Source organism: Triplophysa dalaica, chromosome 7, assembly GCF_015846415.1.
Source record: "Triplophysa dalaica isolate WHDGS20190420 chromosome 7, ASM1584641v1, whole genome shotgun sequence".
Taxonomy (NCBI): Eukaryota; Metazoa; Chordata; class Actinopteri; order Cypriniformes; family Nemacheilidae; genus Triplophysa; species Triplophysa dalaica.
Window position 1 is genome coordinate 999,526 of NC_079548.1, and position 27,435 is coordinate 1,026,960.

The following is a 27,435-nucleotide window of genomic DNA, read 5'->3' on the forward strand; positions in this document are numbered from 1 at the left end:
GTGAAGCTCTTTAACTCGATCTTTTTCACGGTCGTCTGTCTGTCTGGATTTATCGAGTTTAGTATCGTCGCTAGCTGATCGTCTGTAAACACTTGATAGCAAGTAATGTGAGATCCGTCGTCGCTTTAGATTAAAACAGCACTGAGGAGATTCTTCAACTCGGCGTCTTGATAAGAGATGTTTACAGCTTCGACTCTCTTTATGACGTTGGCGTTGATGACGCAAACACACGATGAATTCAGGTCGCCTAGGAAACCTTTTGTAAACGTTACGTTCAAATCAAGCATTGTGTTTATAGTCTCTGTAAGAGTGTTGTGCGCGCGAGCTCTTTCTTTTCTTTGGTTTTTAATGGGATCCTGAATTCATAGAGCTGCACTACTGCCATCTTCTGGTGGAAATTAACTCCTCCGGATTCTTCTTCCTCGTTTTTTGGCGCATTACAGTCTTGCTGTATAACGCCCCCTACTGTTCGTTGCTGTTGTGCAGTCGTGGGCTGTTTCCAGAAAGGTGAACTTACCGTCAGCTAAACCCTGAACTCTCGGTTAATGAACACAAACCTCGCTTACAAAACACCGGAGAAGAGTTAGTTTACTCAACCTCCAGAGTTAACGCGCCCACAATAACAACATGAACACATTGTCAATGGATCAGAGTTCACCAGTCACCATGGAAACGGCCGGTAAGCTTAAAGTTTTGACTGTAAAACAACTTTATAAATCAAGAGTTTTTTTTCACAGAAGACTTAAATCTGCATCAGTGTATAAAGGTAAAATAAAAAATTAAAATATTTATGTTTTAAAAAAAGCATAGTGTATAGTATGTCATTTGAGACACAACTTAAATATTCAGAGACAAGAGGGATCGGTTTCTGTAAATAGAAAATACAGAAACAAACTTTACAATTCAGAAGGAAAGAAGATGATATGGAGAATTGTGAGCTAGGATTAACAGAAAGAAATCTTTAATCATTGACTAAAAGAGTAGGTCATTGAAAGAATGTAAACTTCTTATGTCCCCTTGTCTAACAATATTCTACGGTTGAAGAGTCTAGTCGACGGAACACACAGAGTTTCTGGATCCAGGAGACAAAGTTTGACACAGACACAAGTGCTTGTTCAATCAGAGTCCAATGTTTATTGTTTTAGGACTAATACTTATAATTTTGTCTTAGGAGGCGTCATATAAAACCACCAAAACAGTGGAAAATCACCAGACTTTCTATTTCGTCTTTCCTCCTGAACAATCAGATATGATTACATATTTAATATTACAATAACAGAACAATCGTCCATAGGCATCATTAGGAACCTTGATATGGAGAACAACAGATACTTATATCAACATAAGACAGCATGACATGATAGAACTTCCAACGAGGTTAAACAACAAGAATGAAAGGCACATCTTATATGAATAGAAGCTAATATTAATAGGAATTAATAGGAATGAATACATATGATACATGAACTTTGTATTAAACACAGATGCAATATTTGTAGAGGACAGGACGAAATCCAGATTCTCACAATGGCCACTTTCAGACCAACGGTCTTACAAGCAGTCCTGTGTCCCTTTAAAGAACAAATATATATAGAGTAGTACAAAAGGTTAATCAAAAGGTTAATACAAAATCTTTAATAAAAGGATAGTTGCATTTGCGTATTTTTATGTGGTTTTCTGGTTTGCAAGCTGCTCTTTGAGGTAAAAGATCAATCGGACTGATTTGTAATAAAAACATAACAACACCAATCACCCTCAATAAAAACGAAAACATAAACATAATTATATCTACTCTTCATCATCTACCGTGCCAATCTCAATTACCGAATCGTCAAGCCCATTATCTCCTTCCATTACATTGTCACGTCCATCAACATTTCTTGGTTCTTCTATCACCGGTATTGGTTCTGGTTCTAACTCCTGCGTTTGAACACAATCAATATCATCCTCGTCCGTATCGCTGTTATGATCAAATATGGATCCCCAAGTTTGATTCTGATCTTTCGGACGATAACCTTTAGATGTGCGTCTAACCAGCATAGCCTGGTTGACGTCAGTCGTTCTTTTTGCTAACATCATTCGATCGGTTCCTTTGGTTGTAAAGGAAGTAACAGATCTTTTAACACATCCCACCACACACTGCAACATGCATGGCAAAAATAATAACAAGGCTAAGATGGTCATCACAACTGGAATTACTGTACCGGTTATCCAATATCCCCATCCCCCGGATAGGCTGTCCAACCATTGAAACCATGTTGCATCTACCGGAGTGGGTTCACGAACTGATTCTCTCATGTGCTTCACAACGTCGGTGACATTGTCTGCATAATCTGGAATTGAAAATCAACAAGATACTCCTTGCATTTTTCACACTCCTCCTTTCTCTGCTGTTAATATATCCAAAGCAAGTCTATGTTTCACGACGGCAACTCTCATTTTCTTTAATTCGTTAGAGATTAAGTTTAAAGCTTGTGCTGTGTCATTTTCCAAAGAAAGAACTTGCCATGCCAGACCATTAATTTTATTCAGAGCAACAGTAGTACCGGTTCCTGTAAACAAACCTGCTAGGGACCATCCCACGTTCTCCCAAGGAGTAGTCCATGGATCACTAGTCTTATGGCCTGCATAATAATTTGGCAGTTTTACTTCCCTTTTATTTCTATTCAAAGATGTGGCCAGATTTGTCTTTTCATTATACTAGTTCCTGTGGACAAAATAGCAGCATAACAACAACCTTTCCATTCCCCTGCATCTAAATGGTAATATGCAGTTTCACCACAAACCCACACCATTCCTGGTGAACTGTCTAAGTGTGAAAATGGACATTCAAATCCCTCAGTAGTTTTATTGAGATATTGTATGGTGCAATTATGATGTCCGTTATTTGATTGAGACAAAGTAATTTCATTTCTACAATCGGACATTCCTACTATATGTCTGCCTGATTTGGAACACACACATAATTCTGCGGGACGAGCATTTACATAAAAGGCAGGACCTTGAAAAGGTTCTCCTGTATACGAACAGTTATAGTCTCGCATTACGGATGTTGGTGGTCTTCCTTCTCGAATATTCAGAGTCATTTGTACAATTAAACACATTTGTTTTGGCATATTGCAATCACCCTTTTCATTTACTAGCATGTCTGCTGTAAGCTCCTGCGTTCTCCACATTGAGTGGAGCTGTATACATACCCATCATTAGGATAATTTCAATGATTCAATTTGGCCCTCAATGCACCTCAGGGGAAGCTACGGAGTCAGCACTGTTGGCTCAATGGGCCTCCTATCTTCTTGCTTTGGGTGGCCCCTACCTCACAAAAGGTAGTTCTGTCCTCAGCTTAGTCAGTGCTTTCTCTACCCTGAGATGTATTAAGGTGAATCCCCTGTTGAGATTCTATGTTAAATTGGAGCTTGCCTGCTCTCCTGAAGAACACAGATTCAGTCTGGAAGCGTGTATCCACTGTGGCTGGTAGTCCGTCAGAACTCCTGTCCGTGTTACGGCAATCACAGTCGCTGGTCCGTGGTACTTTGGTTCTCCAACCTTTGTTGGCTTCAGATTCCTCACAAAGACCTTTTGTCCTGGAACAAAGTTATGAGTAGGCTGCTCTGAGGGAAGAGCAAGGCACAAAGAAACATCAGCACATATAGAATTTAACTTTTCGACTAGGGAAGTCACATAGTCCTCCTGGATCACCTTCAGATCACCTAAAGAAGAAATACCAGACCGGCCTTTGACCCACGGGGTCGGGAAAGGTCTACCCATTAGTATTTAGAACGGTTACAATTTTGTCGTGGAAGTTGGGTCTTATTTCTGCCAAGACTGCGGGCAATAAATCAAGCCCACTTTCTTCCTGTATCGAGTACAGCTTTTGTTAGTCGTGTTTTCAGTGTTCGATTACATCTCTCCACGACTGCTGCACTTTGCGGATGATATGGAATATTAAAATGCCAATCAACAGACAATGTTTTTGCTAAGAGCTGTGTTACCTTTGACGTGAAACTCGTCCTGTTATCCGATTCCAATATGGCCGGTACGCCCCACCTTGGCACAATCTCCTTCGTTAAGATTTTTACCACTGTTTTAGCATCTTCCTTTGCGCATGGAAATGCTTCAGGCCACTTTGAGAATCGATCCACAATTACCAAAAGATATTTTAAGTTACCTATTGGCAGCATGTGCGTAAAATCAATTTGTAAATGTTGAAAAGGAGCTTCCGGATGTGTCAATGCATCGTGCTTAGCTGATTTGTGCGGATTTACCTGAGCACTTGTTAAGCATGCATCCAAAACAAGCTTTGCTGTTCTATGAACATCGGCTATACAGTACAATTGATTAATTGCTTGAACTACTTTTGCACAACTGGTGTGAGATAACCCATGGTAATGTCTAATTAGGATGATTAACCCTAATTTCGGTAGTGCTATTCTACCCTGTCCATCTCTTATAATCCCTTCCTTATCAGGAGTGCAAACATTTTTTCTCCAATGCTCTAAGTCTCCCTGTGTTGTTTGACTTTGCAGGAATTTGATATCAATGTCAGATACATTCATTATGTGCACCGTCATTGCTACCTTTGATTCATTTTTGGGATGAAATGGTGATTTAATCTGAGTTTGGGCTGCTGCCTTTGCGGCTTCATCAGCCCTTCTGTTGCCTATAGTCTGTTCATCCTCCCCCGAAGCGTGACCCTTGACCTTTACTATGGCCACTTCGAGCGGAAGCTGAACTGCTTCAGTCAACTGTCCTATCAGATTTGCATGTGCTATTGGCTTTCCATCAGCAGTTTTAAAACTTCTCGCTTCCCACATTCTGGCATAATGGTGAAGAACACTCCAAGCATACCGAGAATCGGTGTAAATTGTTACTCTCTTTCATGTCATCAGCTCACAGGCCTGTATTAATGCTATCAACTCTGCAGCTTGAGCCGAATTGTAATCTAGAGCAAAATCTTCTTTTACCTCTCCTGACTCGGAAACCACAGCATAGCCACAGAGGTAGACACCGTCAGATGGCTTTGAACAAGACCCATCAACATAAATATGTTCTCCCCCCTCTAGGGGCGTATCCAACAGATCGACCTAGAAGAGTAACAGGTGGTCAGTTCAAAGATGCAATCATGTTCAACATTAAAATCTGCCATGTCTACCATACCCAAAATACCCAGCAAAGCAGGATTAACGTTTGCTGTTGTTTGAATGCTAAGATTCTTCGTTTCCAGCAGAGTAGCCTCGTAACCTGAGCGTCGTTGCGCTGTCATGTGTTGTGTTTGCATGTTGTGTAAAATTACACCTACCTGATGGGATGCATATAATATTAAAGGGTGTGACAGCACAGTTTTCTCAGCCATCTGTACAATCAGAGCACATGCCGCTACAGCACGAAGACATGCTGGCATACCTGTGACTATGTTATCTAACTTCTTAGACAGATATGCAACTGGCCTATATGTTGAGCCATGAAGTTGCAATAAGACCCCTAAGGCGGCACCCGCTGTCTCCCTCACATGCAAGTGAAAAGGCTTGGTGTAGTCCGGCAGGCCCAATGCTGGTGCCGTCGTGATGGCTGCTTTCAAAGCATTGAAATGTTCATCAGCTTCCGCAGTCCACTCCAATGATGTGTTTGGCGGAGCTTTGTGATCTATCAGACCCCTCAGGTGCCTATCGTGAATCGCACAGTCAGGTATCCACTGTCTACAATAGTTAATTAGTCCCAGAAAGCTTTGTAGCTCCTTTATTGTTCGTGGGGACTTAACCTTTCTGATCAGCTGGACCCTATCTGTAGATATTGCTCTGAGACCCTGCATCAACACAACATTCTCTTTCGAGGCTTTAAAACCTGTTTCTGCAAGTACATTGCAAACAATTATAGATGCTTTTTCACAGTCCTCCTCCGTCTCCCCCGACACGAGTATGTCATCTGCAAACTGAAGCACACACACTGTTGAAGGCAAATCAGTCATTTTGGCCAAAGTTCTGTGTACTGCTGCAGAAAAGACAGCGGGTGAGTCCACATAGCCCTGAGCAAGGCGTTTCCATGAATATTGCTGCCCTCTAAATGTAAATGCTAACAAAGGCTGAGTATCTGGGTGTACAGGTACAGAGAAAAAGGCTGCACACAAATCAATTACTGTAAAATACTTGTGCGAATGTGGCACTGAATTCATAACAGTCAAAACATCAGACACAATTGGTGCGAGTGGTATGATTAACTGATTAACTGCCCTTAAATCTTGAGTTAATCTCCAAGTTTTCCCATCCGCTTTCACAACAGGATTAATTGGTGTGTTATATGGTGAGTGTGTTTGTTCGAGGACACCCTGCTTGACAAAGTTTTCAATCACATGTTGAATGCCTTGTTCCTTATCTTTAGACAAAGTGTATTGTTTAATGTAGACAGGTTTGTTTGTTTTAAGTTTAGCCCGATGAGGACCCATGTCAATGAAACCAGTTTCATCCCTGAACTGAGACCATAACAAAGGGTTAATCATGGTGTCCGCCCCTATAGATATGCTGCTACCGGAGGGAGTTACCCTTGAGCCGCTTATCAGTCCACTCGTAGGCAGAGGATCGACGGATGCCTGTAAACTAGACAGAAAGGAAAAAACAACCTTGTTATCAGTAAACTTAATGTCCATGCCTAATTTATGCATCATATCACGACCTAAAAGATTTAGTGGAGCACCTGTAATAATTGTGAATTTATGGAAGAATGGTTTAAGACCATTGGCCTCCACATTACTCGAAAATGTTAGGGTTATCTCACATAAATTAGAACCGACATCTCTCTGTGAGTATCCCTATGCTTGATTTGAATGCCACTCAGTAGGATATGAAGCACCGGTGTTCTCATGTCTGCTCTGTGGTGTGTGTGTGTGAAACTTGTGCAACTCTCTGCACTCTCGTTTGTAATGGCCCCTCCTTCGCAATGAAAGCAAATGACCTCAGACTTCTTCCGTTGGCTAGGGTTTACAGCTGTTAGTTCAATGTTCCTTTTTCCTAGATAGCCTGTAAACATGGCATTCTCTAAAGTCATATCATGCAAGTTATTCTGATCAATTGCGCTTGTTTATGATTCATGTTATTTAACAGAGTATTGACAAATAGAGGCTTTATATCATTATTCATAGGCAATTTAGAATCTTCGACCCATGCTTTCTTAAAACGCACAAAAAATTGAGCAGCTGATTCCTTCGCTGCCTGCTTAGTGCCTGCAGCATATGATAAGTCCTGTTGATTCCCTAAGCGTTCATCAAGAAACTCTCTTAGCTGTTTGAAAAATGTTTCAACATTAGCAGCCGTCTCCCAAAACATCTCGTGTGGGTTTGCAGCTGTACCGCTATTTGTGATTTTATCATTGTCAAGTAATAATGCGGGACATTTTTCAATCAGCATTTCCTCTGTTACATCTTTCTCTAGTGTTCTTAACAACACCGCTCTGAAATCTCTTCCTGTAAAATGCCCATATTTTGTATGTGTTTGCAAAATTGATACATATTTACCCGCATCCTGTGGAGAAGGCAAGCTTTTACAGATCGCCTCCATATCAGACATTCTTAACGGTCTATCATTTAGCGTGTTTCCAGCTCTTACCCAAACCATTGAGTTTTGAGGGTTTGTTGTTACATTAGGCTTTATCAATTAACTTTTCCGGTTTCATCTCTATTGGTTTTATCGGCAGTGATGGTGCAGAGGTAGAAGACTGTGTCTGGCAAGGGTTCGTATATCCCGGTGGCTTTTCAAATGGCCACTGGTTTTGCTTTGCATACGCAATAATTTTAGATTTTTCCGGACCCTGGTCCCAAACCTTTTTCATGTCTTTCCATACTGTATAAGCTTTAAACATGTATTGATAATCCCATACTGGGTCTCATGCCCTTTGCCAATAACATACACTCATCAGAAAAGGACCCTTCCCTCGGATAGGGAATATAACATTTTCGGTTTTATTCCCTCCTACCATCTGCGATATTGCTAACATACTGGATCTGTATAAAATCCTGATTATTTCTGTACATACAGGCGACTGGCGTTTCACCCGGCAGTGGCCTCGAAACAGAATTTTCCATCTTACACTTTCAAACCCGGCGGTGATAAGACAGTACAGTACAGACAAAACAAAGAAAAACCCTCGTGTTCAATCGACCAACAGTTTCAACAGTGCTGCATGTATTATATTGTGATCAGATGGGGATATTATATTCACCGTCCTTTTCTGACACCAATATTTCAATACATGCAGTAACAGTGATATCAATAATATTTTCAATTTTAACTGTAAGAATGTTATCTTTTAGAATAACCATTAAACAGATTTTATTTATTTTTATTTATTTTTTGTGAGTAACAAAGCCTTTACCTCAAAGCTAACACTTCGATCCCAAATTACAGTGTGATCAAGACTGCATTAACCATTCATATTCGTGCGTTAATAATTATTTTATTAATTACTTTAAAGTGTATCAATCATCAATATATTACATCAGTTCAAATTGGTTGAGTAACAATGACAATACTTTAACAACACGTGTTTGTCATATTAAATCAAGTTTTTTAAGTATTCCACTCGTGTTTTTAAAAATGAGAGTAAGTGTAAAATTAAAGTAATAAAGATTAAATTATGATGCTAACCATGCAGTTCTACATGAGATCAATGCACACTGTTTATGTGCTAACACTAAACTGTAAATATTTGTTAGAAAGTTAATTAGAAAATGTAGACTAAAAGGCTGTAAAAATCACCACTGTGTTCAGAATACTATATGCATTTTGACTAGCCTTACTTAACAAAGACATTTTAACAACAATAACAAAAAATTATTTGTTTTGCCCTGGCGCCCTCTTAATGTAGGTTTGAATCTGGTGTTTTTTATAGAGAGACAATATTCTGGGAGGGATGTCCTGAGGGCCAGGATTAGGAAACATTGATTTAATCTTTTTATTTCTGCAGTTTATTATACTGTTAAAGGATGTTTATTGAATATGAAACATGAAATAGTTTAAGGGAAAAGAAAGCAAGAGCTGCTGGTGATGATAAAAAAAGAACAATAGAAAGTGTTCACTTTATTCTTATCACCTGTTACCTGTCTCTATCTCTCCCCCTATTTGTTTTCTAGTGTAAAAGAGAAAAGAAAAAGTATTCCTTCATTTCTGCAGGTTAAAGGCTTGTCTAATTTTGGTAGTTTGCTATGACTAAGCTGAGTGTTTCATATAAAGAACAGCCAGTATTCGTTTTATTTAAAAAACTTTTTTATTCCGCTTTTTATTTTATTTTTATGCTTTAAAATAATTCTGCTATATGATCAAAGCAACTAGACATGCCGTGGGACTGATTTATATTGTGCATTTATTCTACTTGTGCACTGAATTTATGTGTAGGTGATTTAGGGTCTCATGAAATCAAACAGCCCTCTATGAAACAATGTTTTCTTTCACTATAGCTGCAAAATATCACAGTAAACTTCCCAGATACAATTTCTCTAAATCTAAAGAGTCGTGTGTTTTTTTGCCCCAAGATTTGTAATAGAACTGATTTACATACATTTCGTTACGTGATGCCCAAAGCATTCTGTGAGTTACCTCTGAGAGCATCGGCCAATCATGGCTGCTCTCTTATCACCTTCTTTGTCCCCTGGGTTTTTGAGGCGCTCTCTGTTTGGGCTCTATTGATGACATCATCTAAGCTGTCAGTCTCATCTTCGCTCTGTCCCGCAAGCCCCAGAAGTGACATGCACACCAACATCACAGTCCGTCCGGTCCCTTCTTTTGTGCTTTGCAGGGACAGATTATGTTTGACAACTTCATTTAAATCCCATTCAACTCAATTTACATTATCTTTGACTTTACATGCTGCACTAACTTTCCACACATATTTGTGTAACTTTCTTAAGAAATGTTTCATTATGTTATACACATAGACAATCTTTTCTTAACCACAGCAGTGATCTTGTATACCACAATTCTGTGACAATTGTGACAAGCGACAATTTAAACATTTACTGACTATTTAGGGGTCCAATCTTTCAAAAAGTTGAGATGTAAGTTGTTGAGAAAGCATTATAGATCATGTTTTGGTCCTCTCTGATGTTTGATATTTTCCTCACTTTGTATGCTTTTTGTCTTATTTTATGTTGCATTGTAGGTTTTATGATTGCTACTTGGAATTGTGGTCTGATCTTGTCTTTTGTTGTATTGTTAAGTTCTATGATTGTTTCTTAAAATGCTTTATTACTTTGTTGTTGTGTTAACTATTTATCATTAAGGATGACATGTAACATTCTGTCCAGGGACTACAGATGAAAAAAAGCTTCTGCTAATTCTGCTACATTTACTGTAATGTTTATTAACGTGCCTGTTCAATAAATACAAATAAAAAGTACTATAATTCATTACAAAGCAAAAATCATTTGTCTATGTTATCTTTCATTTAGAAGGTAAACTCTTCTGAAACCACTTTTGACTTCACAGACCCCTCTTACTTTTAAGCTCTACTTCCCATCCCTCGTTCTCATGTGTGCATCCACTTTTTAATATCCAGTCCTGAATAATAATAATTCAAATAATAAAACATTTTTTACATGACTCATATAATATGTTGTTGACTACATCTGTACATCATTGTGGGGAATTATGAGGACTAGAACGATGACGGCCTGTTAAAACACTAACCGTGAGTGTCCAGTAGGAGGCATCTTGATCCAATTTAAGAGCATCATTGAGGCCACCCACATCTTTAACACTGTTAACCATGATTTCAATTTAATTCAGTTTAATTCAAATTTATTTCCATAGAGCTTTGAAAAGTTTTGCATTGTTGCAAATTACAGTGCCTTATTACAAAGCGTACAAAGCTTATAAGCAGTATAGACATGAGTTATAAAAACATGATAATGTTGCATAGTTAATTATTGCAAATATGCTTTTTTAGGATAATTAAAGACATTATAAATCATTTATGTGCTAAAAGAATCCTATTGTACGGATGTTTATATATCATACATGTGCTGGACTCATTATATCACTTACAGTTGAAAGAAAAAGTATGTGAACCCTTTGGGCTTACTTGGATTTCTTCATAAATTGGTCATAAAATGTGTTCTGATCTTCATCTAAGTCACAACAATAGAGAAACACAGTCTGCTTAAACTAATACCGCACAAACATTATATGTTTTCATGTTTTTATTGAACACAACATGTAAACATTCATAGTGCAGGGTGGAAAAAGTATGTGAAACCCTAGACTAATGACTTCTCCAAGAGCTAATAGGAGCCAGGAGTCAGCCAACCTGGGGTCCAATCAATGTGATGAGATTGGATGTGTTGATTAAAGCTGGCCTGTCCAATAAAAAACACACACCAGTTTTGAGTTTGCTGTTCTGAAGAAGCGTTGTCTGATGTGAACCATGCCTCGCACAAAAGAGCTCTCAGAAGACCTACCATCAAGAATTGTTGACTTACATAAAGATGGAAAGGGCTACAAAAGTATATCTAAAAGCCTTGATGTCAATGTGTCCACGGTAAGACAGATTGTCTACAAATGGAGAAAGTTCAGCACTGTTGCTACACTCCCTAGGCGTGGTCGTCCTGTAAAGATGACTGCAAGAGCACAGCGCAGAATGCTCAATGAGGTGAAGAAGAATCCTAGAGTGTCAGCTAAACACTTACAGAAATCTCTGGCACATGCTAACATTTCTGTTGACAAATCTACAATAAGAAAACATTAAACAAGAATGGACTTCATGGGAGGACACCACGGAGGAAGCCACTGCTGTCCAAAAAAAACATTGCACCACGTTTGAAGTTTGCAAAAGAGCACCTGGATGTTCCACAGCACTACTGGCAAAACATTCTGTGGACAGATGAAACCAAAATGGAGTTGTTTGGAAAGAACACACAACGCTATGTGTGGAGAACAAAAGGCACAGCACACCAACATCAAAACCTCATCCCAACTGTGAAATATGGTGGAGGGGGCATCATGGTTTGGGGCTGCTTTGCTGTCTCAGGCCCTGGACGGATTACTGTCATCGATGGAAAATGAATTCCAAAGTTTATCAAGACATTTTGCAGGAAAACTTAAGACCATCTGTCCGCCAACTGAAGCTTAACAGAGGATGGACGATGCAACAGGACAACGACCCAAAGCATAGAAGTAAATCAACAACAGAATGGCTTCAACAGAAGAAAATACGCCTTCTGGAGTGGCCCAGTCAGAGTCCTGACCTCAACCCGATTGAGATGCTGTGGCATGACCTCAAGAGAGCGATTCACACCAGACATCCCAAGAATATTGCTGAACTGAAACGCTTTTGTAAAGAGGAATGGTCCAAAATTTCTCCTGACCGTTGTGCAGGTCTGATCTGCAACTATAGGAAACATTTAGTTGAGGTTATTGCTATAAAGGAGGGTCAACCAGTTATTAAACCCAAAGGTTCACATACTTTTTCCACCCTGCACTATGAATGTTTACATGTTGTGTTCAATAAAAACATGAAAACGTATAATGTTTGTGCGGTATTAGTTTAAGCAGACTGTGTTTCTCTATTGTTGTGACTTAGATGAAGATCAGAACACATTTTATGACCAATTTATGAAGAAATCCAAGTAAGCCCAAAGGGTTCACATACTTTTTCTTTCAACTGTATTTTTCTTTGCTGTAAACGGTAAAACTTAAATTCCATGTGTACCCAAATCCCAAATGAGTTTGAGAAAATGTTGGATTCTGCTGGATGAACCAGTTCATGTCTATGGATTCATCCCATTTCACTGTGTCACGACTATAATAGAAAGAAGGAATTCATTTTGTTTTTATTTGTCATATGACAGCGAGACCTCTACCAACCGTCTCAGTAGCATTCATTGCTTCCTCTACAGTTAAGAGTTCAGGAGAGCCAAGCACGCACGAGAAATGAATAGACACAACGAGTCCTGAAGAGAAATGTGCTTTTAGACGTCAAGGAAGAGACCATTTGTCATCAAGCTTCACTCTTTCCAGACAATAGTTCAATTTCTCTACACTGTAACGAATTGCTGTAAAAACTACAGCGTTATTTTACAGAAGCTGACTGTTTTTTAAATAATACAGAATATTGCTGTAAAGTGCAATGCATTCTGGGGTCACGTGACGGATTAACTCAAATGTACAGAATGTTGCTGTAAATTTTAAATCTACAATGGCGGGATCATCTTCAACAGTCGAGATTGGGGTAGTGCGCAAAATGAGTGATTCACACCTGTGGTAAGTGACTTATTACGTTTTTTTTCCATATTTGGTAACTATCATGCTGGTAACTTTATATAGAGGTATCTACATTCATGTTTCATATTAGTTACCCCGGATTCAACCTCCATCCGCGGGGACCGAAGGAGTCTTGCGGGGTTTCATCAGCGCCGTCGCGGTAAGATTTCAAACATTCTCCGTCGCTATAGCACCTGAGGACAGAAGTTGTTCATGTTATTTAGAGTTTTTGTAGCGGAACCAGGAGCGAAGGCGGTATGTGAGAAGCTACAGTTTTAGTACAGTTTTAGTAAGTTGACGGTTGTTTTTTTAATCTTGAACATCGCGCCCACCGTAGACACGGTAAAAGTTACATGCTTCGAAAGTTGGGATTGACGCGAATTTAGTGTTGAATACCACAATCGGTCGTGAATATTTTGTGGTGTAATTCAAATTTGCAAATGCATTTATCCGTTAAATCGAGAGCCCAAATTAAAACGAGTCACCAAAGCTTGAGGTATATCGATGTTCACGGAGGATAGCCCGGTAAAGTGATTAATGTACGTAACCATCTAGATATACAGTTTATGTAACGGAGGCCAGATGAGAGCTTGAGTAAGAGACGTTACCGACACCCTCATCGTTAGAGCAGGACTGTCTCCAGATAGGACCGTTGGAGGGTGAGAGTGAGACCCGTTACCAATACCAGTGTGATAATATCTTGACCGTGACATCCCTGACGTTAGTTAGCTTACATTTCTGTTTAAAAAATGTTCCGTAATTTTTACGGAAAAATACCGGCAGCTGTGGTTGCCACTAAAATTCTGTAAAAAATACAGGAAAAGAACGTAAACAGTCTTGCAGTTTAAAACTTCAGGGCACAAACTTCAAACTGTGAATGAACTTAATACATTTTAGTATTTTATATCAACAGCATTTCTTTATATACAATGAAAACTTGGTCCAAATGCATAAAAGTGAAAACATTACATTTACTTAATTTATTTCTTTGTAATTCTTTATTAAAGCATCAAAGTCACTTTTAAACAAAGCAACATGCAAGCATGACATCAGAATATCTTTGCCTGACCGTTACTTGAACACAGAGTCCACTCTTCAGCTTAGAGGTGACCCACAAAACATTTAATATCAGAAAAGAAAAGAGAAAATACAAATTCCGTAGTTTTTACGGAAAAATACCGGCAGCTGTGGTTGCCAGCAAACTACCGTAAAATGACGGGAACATCCTGTTTTTATTCATCCAATCAATTCACAGTAGAAAACGTGAGCCACACCCACTAGTCATCTTGTAAATACGTCAGAATACTGAAGACGATCATCACTTCTGCTTCACAGGGACTGCAGGAAACAGCCATGACTTGATGCTTTATTAAAGTCACCGTTTTTTGTGATCAGGGTTTGCTTGTGATCAAGTATCTCTGACTTATTGATTGAGCATAATGTAAACAGATCTCTTCGGTCCTCTAACCAGAGACTTTTGTTTATTCCCAAGACGAGGCGGAAGTGCAGGGGTGATCGCGCTTTTGCTACAGCTGCGCCAAGACTCTGGAATGATTTGCCCTTGCCTATTAGAATGACATCATCTGTGGCTATTTTTAAGTCTAATCTAAAAACCTATCTGTTCGATAAGGCGTTTTATCCTGGTTGAAGCACTGTTCTTTTTTTGCAGCGTGTTTATGATTATTTTGGTGTATGTCAAAATGTATTTTTGTTTGTATTGTAAAGCACATTGGTCAACTCTGGTTGTAGTAAATAGTGCTATATAAATAAATTGCCATTGCCTTTACTTTAGTTGGCCTCTTTCAGCCGTCATAAATAAGTTACAGTTATCTTTGGGCTGCTATGACTTTGTTTTATATAAAACATAGTTTTGTAGCTAATGACATCAAATGAAAATGTGTTTAGATATTTTCAAAAGCTTTTTCTGTGATGTTGTTTAATTATTAATGTTTTTTTTGTTACAAATGTCTCAATGGATTTACATTTAAAATTCACATTTCCTGCAATTGTCAATATAAAAAGTATTTGAACCGTTAAAAAGCTTGCATTTGGTCTTTTACTCATAAATCAAGAATCAGTGTATGAATCTTAACAGTGGTGACTAACAAATGAAAAGCTTACAGCCGCAATGCATGCTGGGAGTCATTGATGAGTTTTGTGCTTTGATGATACCCAGAATGCATTGCGTTTATCTTAAGTGTCTTTTCTGTTGTCACCATTGTTGAGACAAACTGTTATATTATTGATGTCTGCTTGAACATTTATCATGTTTTAGATTTGCCGTTGAAGATATTCAGTATATTATTTTATCTCATAAAGTATCATAGATGTGGACAACGAATAACATTAAAGCACTACTTAAACTCTCAAACATGTACTTCCTCTCCAATCCAAGTTAATGCATTAGCTTTTTCTGAACTTTTTACCCTGCTGTTTCTGTGTCTGTTTCCCAATACAGATATCAAACTGGGCAAAGACTTCTTCACATGGAAAGCAAAGGGTCAAGACCACAACTAAAGCAAACAATCATCCCCATGATGGTGAATCAACAAAACCATCAACATGTAAACTTGTGTTAATTTTCAATTAGAACTTTTGTAGACGTGCAACAGAAATAAAGTGACAGTGGTGTCTGTAAGTGAAGGTGATAAAAGTGTTTGTGGAGGTGAAGAAAAACTCCTTGTGAAAACTTTGGAATTTCACTGTTCAGTTCCCAGAGAATTTGACAATGTTTTCCGTATTTTCTCTGTGAAAACTACAGAATTTCGGCATTTACGGCATTTTTTACAGGGTTTTTTCCGTAAAAACAATGGAATTGTTGCTGTTAATTTTACAGACAATTTTACAGTGTTTCTCCGTATTTTTTACGGACACTTTCTGATAACAGGTTTTTTGTGTGAAAACAACAGGATTTTACTGTTAATTTCACAGGCGTTTTTAACAGTGTAAGTACGGTTTTAAGTGCAAGTTACTCTGTGTAATTTGTTTAGAGTTTGTTTGTAGAGTCACTTATACTAAAATGTAGTTTAAATGTAAAAAGCTTAAAGATAAAAGTCTATAGTAACTATTAACTATTGTCACATGTGGTATTGTTTGTTTTAGGACACACTTGCAGTCCACTGGATGCTGACTACTGAAGGTTAGGTTGTGTGTGACGGTGCTCAGCACAGCTTCATGTCTGGCCTTCCCACTCTGTTCATAGCATGTTACATATTCAGGCTTGAGTACCAGGATGGGGCAGCATGTCTCTTGGAGTCCAATGAAAGGTATTAGTTGAACAACTTCCTTACCTGCATTTTAAAGATTCATGTGTTTTAATATAATATATTTTGTATATTTAATATATAACATTTTGTTTTTCCTGACTCTTTGTAGATAATAATCCAGAGAGTGGAACATCTAAAATGGCAGGATACAGAAGAAACAGGTTTCAGTGAACCCACATGTTGCCGCTCTTCTAAACACAATGATGAATTTTCAGTGAAATCGATGAAAAGTAAGAAGCACACACACACACACGCACACACACACACACACAGATCTCATCATTGAATTACATCATTTTATTATTCTCTGACTGAATATGTTGTGCTCTGTTTTTCTCTGACTATAAATTGAATATCTAACATTATTCTCTTTATTCTCTTCCATAGTTCCAGCTACTTGTTGTGCTCTGATGGATCAAGATGTGGACCGTTTTACAGACTCACTTGGGCTAGTTTTGGGATGTTGTTACATGATGGTAATGTTGGTTAACGTGTTGTTTAAACATTCCTTGTTTAAAGAGCCATGTTGGCTACTATGACGTTGTAACTGAATAAAAATATTTATATGTACAACAAGGTACAAAATTGGTCTGTAATGTATTTTTGTATCAATTAAAAAAATATTAAACACTGTATATCCAGTATGCAAATATACCGGATAAACAGTGATTTATATATTTCTTCTAAATGCAGTAAATTAAAATCAAGCAATTTGCTGTAAAAAAATACAGCATTATAGTGTTGCTATTAAAAATTACAGTTTTTCCTGTATTCTGCAATTACAGAATGCCTGTAAATTAAATTACGGTACGGTGACTGTTAAATTTACAGTAACTGGCTGGCAACCCTGCTGCCAGTAATTTACTGTAAATTTTACAGGATTTTTTTACAGTGTAGTAAACACTTTAGTGCATTACAACGTTTTAAAGAATGTGTCTGCTGTTTTGAAGCCATAAGTCCTCTTACTCTTGTATTTTGGAATGCCATTGTAAGGCTGGTGCCAAGGTGTCCACACCAAAAGGGCATCATATCCCGGGAAACACAGAACTTCATCCAATACAATGAACTCCCCACAGGGTTTGCATCTCCATCTCAGACAGCTTATAACAATGAATGATGATTACCAACTCACACCTTTACATCTGTTCTCTTCTCCCCCTCTCATTAGATTCAAGATGATTCAACTTTATTGTCATTACACATATACAAGTACAGTGTAACGAAATGTAGTTTAGGTCTAACCAGAAGTGCAATTAGCAAGTGCAGATATACAGTGTGAATAAATACAGAATACAATATTAGGAAAATAATTTACAATTGGCATGTACTATGAAAATATGACAATCGGTATGTACTATGAACAATATAGACAGAAGGATATATACTGTGAACATTAATGTACAGGAGGTTATGAACAGATAACAATATAGACTATACAAAAGTGCAAGTGACTTGAGTGTGCATTAGTTACAGACATTAGCTATTAAAGTTACAGTGCAGTAGATGAGTTAATGTGGTTATTAAAGTTACAGTGCAGTAGATGAGTTAATGTGGTTATTAAAGGTACGGTGCAATACATGAGTAGATGCAGATATACAGTTACAGTGCAGTAGATAAGTTAGTGCAGTTATTGAAGCTATAGTGCAATAGATGAGTAGATGCAGTTAGTTATGCGATAGATGCAATAATGTAATAGATGAGTTACAGTGCAGGAGGTGAGTTAGTGCAGTTATTAAGGTTACAGTGCAGTAGATGAGTTAATGCAGTTATTAAGGTTACAGTGAAGTAGATGAGTTAATGCAGTTATTAAGGTTACAGTGAAGTAGATGAGTTAATGCAGTTATTAAGGTTACAGTGCAGTTGGTGAGTTAATGCAGTTATTAAGGTTACAGTGCAGTAGATGAGTTAATGCAGTTAGTAGTCCATTAGTGCAAATGAGCATTCAGTGTAATATTCTGGTGTGCAAGTGAGCAGTATAGAGTGCAAATGATGCTGTGTGTGTGTAAACAGTCCGGTAGAGCAGATACATGAAGTACTGGTGGGTACAGTTCAGTCATGCACAGTTCAGTCATGCATGGCAGCCCTGTAGTGCAATGTAAACATTGTAATAGCAGCATTAACTTAAAGTTATGAGAGGTAGTGAAATCAGTGGGGGGGCAGAGTTCAATAATGAAACAGCTCTGGGAAAAAAGCTGTTTCCTAGTCTGCTGGTTCTTGTCCGGAGGCACCTGAAGCGCCTACCGGAAGGCAGGAGAGTAAACAGTCTATGAGCGGGGTGAGAGGAGTCCTTGAGAATGCTGCGAGCTCGACGCAGACAGCGTTTCTTCTGGATGTCCTCAATGGAAGGGAGTGTAGTTCCTGTGATGCGCTGGGCTGTTTTCACCACCCGCTGCAGTGCCTTGCGCTCAGCAACAGAACAGTTCCCGTACCAGACTGTGACACAGTTGGTCAGGATGCTCTCTATCGTGCAGCGATAGAAGTTCACCAGGATAGTTGAAGACAGTTGGTTCTTCTTCAGTGTCCTCAGAAAGAAGAGACGCTGGTGAGCCTTCTTGACCAGGCATGAGGTGTTGGTGGTCCAGGACAGGTCCTCCGAAATGTGGGTCCCCAGGAACTTAAAACTGGAAACACGTTCAACAGCCGTCCCGTTAATGTGGATGGGGTCGTGTGTGCCTCCTTTCGCCTTCCTGAAGTCCACGATGATCTCCTTTGTCTTTGAGGTGTTAAGGAGCAGGTTGTTGTTTGAGCACCATGTGGCCAGGTGCCGTATCTCCTCCCTGTAAGCAGTCTCATCGTTGTTGCTGATGAGACCAATCACTGTTGTGTCGTCTGCAAACTTGATGAGGGAGTTAGATCCATTCACAGGCCTGCAGTCGAGTGTGAAAAGGGAGTAGAGAAAGGGGCTCAGTACGCAGCCCTGTGGTACACCAGTGTTGAGGGTGGTTGTGGTGGAGCAGATGTTGCCTAACCTAACAAGCTGAGGCCTGTTCGTCAGGAAATCCATAATCCAGTTGCAGGTTGAATTGTTAATGCCTAGGTTTCCAAGTTTGATGATTAGCTTGGAAGGGATTACGGTATTGAATGCAGAGCTGAAGTCTACAAACAGCATGCGTGCATAAGTGTCCTTATTGTCCAGATGTGTGAGCACGGAGTGCAGCGCCATGGACACTGCATCATCTGTGCTCCTATTGCTACGGTAGGCAAATTGGTATTGGTCCAGTGTGGATGGTAAAGAGTCTTTTAGGTGTGACAGGACCAGCCGCTCAAAGCACTTCATAACAATGGGTGTGAGTGCTACAGGGCGGTAGTCGTTCAGGCATGTTGGGCTGGAATGTTTTGGAATGGGCACAATGGAGGTGGATTTGAAACATGCTGGAACCACTGCTTGGGCGAGGGACAGGTTGAAGATGTCCGTGCAGACCCCAGCGAGCTGCTCCGCACATGCCCTGAGTACGCGACCAGGGATGCCATCAGGGCCAGCAGCCTTGCGCGCGTTTATCCGGCTCATCTCTCTACAACTGAACTCAGAGCAATTCAAAGCTCACCCATGAACTGGATTTGACAAATTCCATATTTTATAGGAACAAAGAATCTTCATATGCATATTTGGTATCATTTGAAATGTCTCAGTGTGATTGGTACAATGGTCTCATTCACAGCAGTAGCGCAGATCATAACATAGCTTTGAGGCTTTAAAGATATTCTGCTCACTGTTGAGGTTGTGTCTTCATGCAAATGCCCATTTGTGGCCAGATCAGACCCAGGACAGAGTCCTTTACAATGTAAATGGTTGTTGTGTGTAGGAAGGGTATTCTGGTCTGAGTATTTAAGGGAAGCTGGCAAAATGTTCTGGGGAATTCTTACTATGATGAACCCCATGGTGCTGTGTTTATGCCTTCAGACACACAGTACTGTGTTTTTTCCCCATCGCATCTTTTTCTTTTGTCAGGTATGCGTCTTAGACTCGTAGACTAATCTTTGAGGATTTGATGGTTTTTTTTGTATTCTCTGAATTGAATTGTAATTGGCAAGAAACATTTACCTGACTAATAAATTGTCATGTTTGAATTGTTCCGCAGTATTCTGAATTTATAGACACGTTCTTATATTATGTATTCAGTAAAAGAGTTATATTGTATCCCGTTAAATCCTTGTTACCACAAATCCCCGATCAGGTTAGTAACGGACTAGAATCCTGTCTAGGTAGCAAAGACACACCTGCTGAGAATTTTAGAGATCCGGCTAACAACTTGGCATTAGTTTAAGTGTATTTAGATCTTAGAGGCTGTTAATGTGAATTTCCGTTTAGAACAACCAATCCGTCTGACCAATCTAAATAGGGTACGTCTCAGACTCTGATTACAGTAATAATATTCCAGTTAAGTGTACATGGGAAACCATGGCATGATTATATAAAGCTGCCATTAGAGAAGGTAAGATTGGTCATGACCTCTGGCTTAAAATAATTGTTGTTTGTGATTAGGTGTTAATAATCTAGGCTGACTAAAAAAGGTGCGATTAGCAGTGAGTTGCAGGGGGCAGCCACCTAAATGTTACTTGTCTCTTACCTCTGGAAATGACCAAGACTGTCGAGCTTGTGACCGTCAAATACAAATAATATCATTCAACGAGGTTTCCTTTTTATTTTTTGGAGTTTTTACGCAATGTTAAAATAACGTTAACTTAAAAAAATCAGAGCGCTGGAAAGACTGAACGCGCACATTTCTTCGCCATGCCACTTGGACTCCGCCATTGGGCCAGTTGGTGGTTCGTGTTCTCACATTTTTCACCACCTTCCTTGTCTATGTGACTATGGTGTATATTTAAATAGTGCTAACTTATATGGGAAAACAAATGACATGGGACCACGTGGAATGTCACGTATGAAAGACTCGTGTAACACTTGCTTGGCAAAATTTGTGATAAATCAGATCGATGGGCCAATCAGAAGAAACTGGAGTCGAGGGAGTCAAAGGTGGACACACAAATTTTTATATCAGAGGTAAAAGTGTCAATGAAATAATTAGCCAAATAAAAAAATAGATTTTGAATCAACAAAGCTTTTTTTAAAGAAAATAAATTGTACAAAATTCAATTATGAGTTACAGAATGAAACGATTACCCAAATTGAATGACAGAAATTATCAACCAACAAAATAAAATGTACAATACTCGTTCGTTACCCCAGTAATAATAACAAAGATCTGTCCAAACCACACAAGAATGTGAATTTTCCCTTTTTTCATCAGAAAGTGTCAGTTCCAAAAGAAAAAAAATACCTTGATACTCAAGTTCAAAAAGAGAAGAACTCCCACAGAATGAACGGGGTGCAGAAATGACACAAATCCACGGAAAGATGAGGAAAGTTGATCCAAGTTCGGTTTACGGGTGGCTCGCCATCTATTTTTTCAGTTTACACGACTCGATGCATCCACACCAAATCACGATAGAAAATCCATCTTCAAAACACATACATGCAAAACTGGCCTGCACACAACAGGGCAATATCCCTAGTAATTTCTCTTTACATTAGCATCATTTAACGCATTTCTGAACAACAATTTGACATCGTAATCACTCTTTACACATTGCTTTTACTATTTAGTCTCACATAATACTGTACATAAACACAGTTAGCCACATTTATCAAAATAAACATTCAACTCACCGATTCCTCTATGAATTAATAGCTTTTTTTCGTTTGTCTCGCTTTCCATGTTTCACCAGATGAACCACGTTAGTTTCATTAATGTTAATTTGGCCTTAATCATCGACGGAATCAACCGGAACTCTACGCAAGTAAGTACCTTAACAAACTTCTCCAATCAGTGTAGTGTTGTAACAAACTTATTGCTGATTAAATTCTAGATTTCTTACAGGTATTTCACAATTAATTACCTTAATCACCCTTAATAACTCTTCCACTCTCTGTATTCTATCGCTGTTTTTTTTCAATCGGCGTTGCTCACAGGGGGGGCGGAGTCAGTGCTGCTACCTGAGTCTTTCTCCGATTGGATCTCTAACATCTGCAGTGCTATTCAGAGTTCTGATTCGTTACAATTTACTGCAATAATTTACATACCACTTAAATGAATAATAAAAATGTATAATTTAAACAATATAACATTGAACAGCAAATAAAACAACGCTTTGTGACAATCACGTACATATTTAATTTAATATGTAATTATACTGATTTAAATGGTTAATAATTTGAACAAATTAACTTGGGTATAGACTGCAATTATGCTAATTTGAGTCTGGGCTACACTCGTGCATACGTAAATGATGATATCACGAGTATATGTTAAATCAATTTTATGCAAATTTTCCTGTTTTGGGTCTCACAATTGGCTAAAACAAAGACATCTATACACACGAAATTACGTCTTTAGGCGCAATAGCGCGTCCACGCGTTATAGCATCTGTAAACTTTATGTACTAAGAAATATTTGCCAAAACGGCCTTCCATATGTAACCGGTCCTTCCTGACCGCTGTCACGACTGATAACTCTGCGTTGTGTTTTAAAATGAAGACTGGACAACCAACAGCTCTGGAGATCTCAATGAGGTTTATTTGCCATGTGGTCTGGAAAAAAAAAAATCAGAATTCAAATCAGGCACGAGACAAACCTTTTTCACCTCCTCTCCCAAACTCTCAAAGCATGAACTGAAGAATTATCAAATTTAAAATACAAATGGTTACCAAACCCATCATATAATACATCACCGGAATAAATCAAACAATAAAATGAACAAAATATAAAGCAGATGAATAAAGTACATTAAAGAGGAGACATACCTGGAAATAATCAGAATTCAAATCAGGCACGAGACAAACCTTTTTCACCTCCTACACAATATAAAATGCATTACAAGGCCTGCACTCATCGTAAACATACCAATTCACACAACATGCCTGATACATTTCCTGACTAATACAATTCACACACAAAACAAACGTCAGAACACTATAAATCCCCTCATAACACACATTACATGAACATAAGCATATTTCCCCCATAGCAGGTAAATTTTATCACTTTTAAAGAGACCTCATAAACCGCTAACCTCTCCCAAACGCTCAAAGCATGAACTGAACAGGAGCGTCAAATCACCACAGAGTGTCAAAATAAAAGTCCCCAAAATCGTTTAAACAAAAGATCTTGCAAATTTCACAAAAAAACTGAATACAATCAAATTAATTGAAAGGAGGATTTTAGTGAATATAAAGTAAATGCCTGCATTAAAGGTATTGTGTTTTAACCCGTTACACATAGAAAGATCATAGTTACATGTCAAAGAACTGTTGTACAGCACAAAATCTTTCCAAACCAAATACCGAAGATTTGGTCATTCTCAACATCTACTCCTGTGATGACATACATAAGACAAATAAGAAGTATTTCCATTTCAATTGTCAAGCTTAATTTTTTAGAACGGCCAAAGAAAAAAACTTCACCAATAAACAACTATAACACATTTCTGTCACGATTCTGGAGGCAGAACCCAGACGTATACAGTGGTGATGAAAACAAAGATTTTGATATAACAAACACAAAGCAAAAAAAACCACGAGGGTGTAAAACCTCAGAACTGGCGGTTAAGGTAACAGATTCAACTGCATACAAATAACTGACAAGACAAAATAAAACTATGCTTGACATACACGAAAACTGAGTCGACTCACCGTCGTACAGGGTAACAGACCAAATAGCACAACAAACGAGCACAATACAGCAAACTCAAGGGAATTATATAGGGGAAACTGACTAGGGATAATTAACAAGGGGCAGGTGTGGGGAATAAAACACTGATGGGATGCTGACGAAGAATCAAGAGGTCGGGGTCAAGAGACCGGAGAACACATGGCAAGCCAAAACAAACAATGCCATGTGTCTCACACAAAAAACGTGGGACTATCATGACCCTGCCACAAGACTAAAAAAGCATGACAAGGTGAGGCAAGATCAGGACAATCTCTGTCTTCACGTACAATTTAAAATTAAAGACCATTCGCTAACTGATAATAAAATTAAAAATACACAAGACTGCAGTCCACACTGAAAACTATTTAATGAGTAGGCTCATAATTTGCATGTACAGTTTACATTTAATTACACAGCAGGTTATTATAGACCTTGGGGAATATTAGAGAAAACACCAGTTTGATGTCTTTAGTTACACATTATATAACGTATACATAAAATAAAACATATTGACAAAGTCGTATTACAGATGCAAATCTTAATCTGATTAATGATTAATGCTCACGCATAAATTGCTCCTTGCAAAGTAAACATTTTTTGTTTCCAAGTAAATTATTTTATTTTTATTTTTGTTAAACCGGGAATGAGAAGTCTGACATCTGTAAGGAAACACATTAGCAATCAAATTAGCACACAAAGCAAGGTTTTGTAAGTTTTTGTAAGAGTAATATGGGTAAATATACTGTATCATACAGTCAAGTTAATCTTATTTAGTACATAGTTTTCCATAGTAATGAAACATTATGTAACATATACAACTACTTTTTCATTAAAGGACCAACACACTATTGTCACTACTCATGAACTCACACCACCAAACCCATGATGTAACAGGTTGACCCATGATGTAACAGGTTGGAGTATAGCAAGATGGTGGTGCCCCTGCTACAAACAATATAATGAAAACATTGATTATTACCTTTCAGCATGTTTCATATTACATTTTTGATGTGGGTAGAAATGTATTTATTAATAAATAATATTGACTTGACTGATTGTTTTATTTCTACTTCAGTGTCTGCTTATTAATCAAACTGTTTGCTGATGATCCATTCAACAAGATCTTCACCAGAACCGATCAAACCTCCAGCAGCTGCTCCAACAAAACTTCCATAAATGCTCCAGTCACGAGCTCGCTTTGAGCGACTCGGGAGTTTCTTTTCAGCGTGTTGTAAGGCTTTAGACACTTCATCATCAAGTTTTTGAAGATAATCACATTCTGCTTGTTCTCTTGTTTCTTTTTGGATTCTATCTTTAAGGTTTTGTTTCTCTCTCTCGTGTTTTTCTTCCAGGTATCTGATGAAGTTCTGTGGTTGTTCTTTTAGAGCTTTTTCTTTCCTTTTGTTCTCCTCTTCAAACTCTTTTTGCTGTTCTTCCAGTTTTCTCTGAAGCTCTTTTTGCAGATTCTCATCTGTTTCTTTCTTGATCTCTTCTTCTCTTGTCTTAAACTCCTTCTCGCTTCTTCTCAGTTCTCTCTGCATCTCTTTTCCTTCTCTCCGATTCTCTTTCTTCATCTTTTCTGTTTCTGCTTCATATATGGCTTTCAGTTCTTCTTGTTTTCTCTTGATCTCGTCTTCTTTCTCTTTCATTATTCTCTCTTGTTCTTCTTTGATGTTCTTCTCTGCCAGCTGGAACATGTCATTGGTGTAGAAACTGTCTCCGTTTGTTGCCACCATACAGTCGATCTTATCCAGAAGACCAGAAACCTGTGAATGATCTTTGGTTTCATTATTATTGAACACATGATATCTGTTTCCACACTGTCTGACGATGCTCTGTAAACTATCATCATCCTTAATAAAATCTTCAAATGTTGTTCCTTTGAGGTCATCTCCTCTGGTGAACAGTATCATGGTGTACATTCTGGATTTGTCACCGAAGGTCTCCTGAATCATCTTCACCGCATCTTTCTCCTCTTGAGTGAATCGTCCCAGTTGAAGCACCAGTAGAAACACATGTGGTCCAGGAGCTGCCATTGAGACACACTTCACAATCTCCTTTCTGGTCTCAACATTATCAACGGCAGTGTCAAACAGTCCTGGAGTGTCAATCACAGTGATCTTTCTTTTATTATACTCTGATGTTTCTTTCTGACACTCTCTGGTCACTGATCGTGATGTAATTGTTGATTTAAAAGCATCTCTTCTCAAGATTGTATTTCCTGAAGCGCTCTTGCCCACAGCCGTCTTACCCAACAAGACAATCCTCAAATCGTCATCTCCACTGTGTGTTACACCTGCTGAAAACAAGAGAATGAAGATGTTCATAGATTTTCAAACAAATAGATGTTCTGTAATGCTTCCTATGGATGAAAAAAACGTGTAAACTAATACAGGTTAAGACACAGTGAATGGTGCTCATGTATCATTAATGTAAGACCACAGACGCAAGTGACGCGACGCAACAAACCCATTAAGAACAAGGCATTTGTCGTATCCAGAGCCGTTGACTATGAGAGTTATGACACTCACATAGACTTCCATAGAAAGAATTTAATGCGGAAGTCGCTCACCTCATGAAGCGTTTGATAGTTCCAAACATGGCCCTGAAAACCATTCATTTCAGTGTCTCTGAAACGCATTTACTGCTAGTGCAGTAAAAGCATGTTTATACATTTTGAAGAGCTGGCAGTTGAAAGTAAAGGTTAAAACTAAACACAAAGACTCTTGAAGATCTTATATTCATATTACTCTCCAAACAATATGCTGCTATAAATGTAGTCAATGTAGTATAATCCAACAACAAATGATGTTCTTGTTGTAAAAAAAGAGTGCAGAACAGTACTCTTCTCTCAGCCAGTCTTGTCTCTTTGTTCCAAGGTTACCGCAGGATGCAGTTCATGCCCAGACCTGATGGCAGAGCTGAGAATGGGAAGCAGTGACCTGACAAGTGCTAAGAGGATAGAGCTGGATAAAGGACGCGACAACTTTGTTTTTTCTACAACATTTCAAATGCTATTAGATTGTTAATGATAATCTTAAATCTATAATTTACCTTATTAAGTTTATTTACTTTTTATTTAGCCTTGCTGTGCAAGCACTGTTGAACTTGTGCAGAGGCATCAGCTTTTGCCAGAGGGGAACTGGAATCCCCTGGTTGGGTCTGGGTTCTCCTGAGGTTTTTTTTCTCGATTGGAGTTTTGGGTTCCTCACCACCGTT

General features: G+C 38.5%; 1 protein-coding gene and 1 long non-coding RNA gene across 5 annotated transcripts in view; one reads left to right on the plus strand and one right to left on the minus strand.

Moving 5' to 3' along the window:
• Positions 1-16,353: 16,353 nt before the first annotated feature.
• Positions 16,354-16,991, plus strand: LOC130425702 (uncharacterized). Its single transcript, XR_008907092.1, has 3 exons — positions 16,354-16,507; positions 16,617-16,737; positions 16,895-16,991. It is a non-coding gene; the product is annotated as an uncharacterized LOC130425702 (long non-coding RNA).
• Positions 16,992-24,566: 7,575 nt separating this feature from the next.
• LOC130425700 (GTPase IMAP family member 8-like) overlaps positions 24,567-27,435 on the minus strand; it is a 41,643-nt gene continuing 38,774 nt past the window's right edge. For 3 of the 4 annotated variants that reach the window (XM_056752061.1, XM_056752062.1, XM_056752058.1), the window contains one exon: positions 24,567-26,515. In XM_056752061.1, the coding sequence (XP_056608039.1) occupies positions 25,302-26,515 (1,214 nt within the window). In that variant the 3' untranslated portion in view covers positions 24,567-25,301. The remainder of the gene's footprint in view (positions 26,516-27,435) is intronic. The other variant, XM_056752060.1, reaches the window with a different exon arrangement.